General features: G+C 57.5%; 1 protein-coding gene across 1 annotated transcript in view; it reads left to right on the top strand.

The window, feature by feature from the left end:
* TYK2 (tyrosine kinase 2) overlaps positions 1–836 on the top strand; it is a gene marked incomplete at its 3' end in the record, with an annotated part of 15,083 nt that extends 14,247 nt beyond the window's left edge. Inside the window, exons 15-16 of the mRNA XM_021708297.1 lie at positions 463–598; positions 682–836. Of these exons, the coding sequence (XP_021563972.1) occupies positions 463–598; positions 682–836 (291 nt within the window). The remainder of the gene's footprint in view (positions 1–462; positions 599–681) is intronic.
* Between the last annotated feature and the right edge of the window lie 490 nt (positions 837–1,326).

Raw genomic sequence — 1,326 nt, 5'->3', positions numbered from 1 at the left:
ATCCTTCCGCCTCAGCCTTCCGAGTAGCTGGAATTACAGGTGCGCACTACCACGCCCGGCTGATTTTTTGATTTTATTGTAGAGATGAGGTCTCGCCTGCCCAGGCGGGTCTCGAACCCGCGGGCTCGGGCAGTCCATTCACCTCAGCCTCCCAAAGGCATGGGATTACAGACAGAGCCACCGAGCCTGGCTCATTTTTAATTTTTTTTTGAGAGACAGGGTCTCACTGTGTTACCCAGGCTGGTCTCAGACTCCTGGGCTCCTCCCACCTCAGCTTTCCAAAGTGCTGGGATTACAGATGTGAGCCACGGCATCTGACCAGACAGTATATCCCTATCCCCATAACGACCACAGTTGTCTTTTTCACATTGGCTCTCTCTATGGGGCCTGTGGTTTGGGGGTTGGGATTAGTGAGGTCTCTGCCCCTCCCCGGTGACCACACCCCCTCTCCTCCATCCCCAGGAGGACAAGAGCCTGGTTCACGGTAATGTGTGTGGCCGGAACATTCTACTGGCACGATTGGGGCTGTCAGAAGGCACCAGCCCCTTCATCAAGCTGAGCGACCCCGGCGTGGGCCTGTGTGCCCTCTCCAGGGAAGGTGAGCACCCAAGGGGGGCTGGGCACATGAAGGGATTTCCCCTACGCCCTCCACCCTTGGTGACCTCTGACCCTGGCCCCCAGAGCAGATCGAGCGGATACCCTGGCTGGCACCTGAGTGCCTGCTGGTTGGGGCCAGCAGTCTGAGCACTGCCACCGACAAGTGGGGCTTTGGTGCCAGCCTCCTGGAGATCTGCTTTGACGGGGAGGTGCCCCTGCAGGGCTGCGGCCCCTCTGAGGTATGTCCGGGGACCCTGGGCTCTTCCTGCAAAGGGGCCCTGGCCCTCCAAGGAGTCTAGAGGGCAGCATTTGAGTCCAGAGCTGTGGGGCTGCCCATGTCTCTGGCCTTCCATCAGGGGTCTACCAGTCAGGGTTAATTGCAGGAAGGTCCTGGTGGAAATCGGTTGTGCCTGGTGCGCAGCAAGCATCATGCTTCAGTTTCAGGGAGTGTGACCAGGGCAGTGATGGGGAGACATGGGCTGGGGCGGGGAGGCGAGGTGGGAGAGAGGATACCCCTCACCCTGCAGAGGGGTCATACAAGGCTTCCCAGAAGAGGTTATATCTAAGTGCACAATTGTGCCAGTGAGGCCAGGTGTGCCTCATGCCTGTAATGCCAGAACTACTTTGGGAGACTGAGGCAGGAGGATTACATGAGCCCAGGGGTTTGACACCAGCCTGGGCAACAAAACAAGACCTTGTCTTTAGCAAAAAAAAAAAAAAAAAAAAAAA

This window comes from Carlito syrichta, unplaced genomic scaffold (genome assembly GCF_000164805.1).
Source record: "Carlito syrichta isolate Samal-C Ts95f unplaced genomic scaffold, Tarsius_syrichta-2.0.1 Scaffold135721, whole genome shotgun sequence".
Lineage (NCBI taxonomy): Eukaryota > Metazoa > Chordata > Mammalia > Primates > Tarsiidae > Carlito > Carlito syrichta.
Note: the sequence above shows the minus strand (reverse complement) of the source record. Positions and strands in the feature narration are given on the sequence as shown.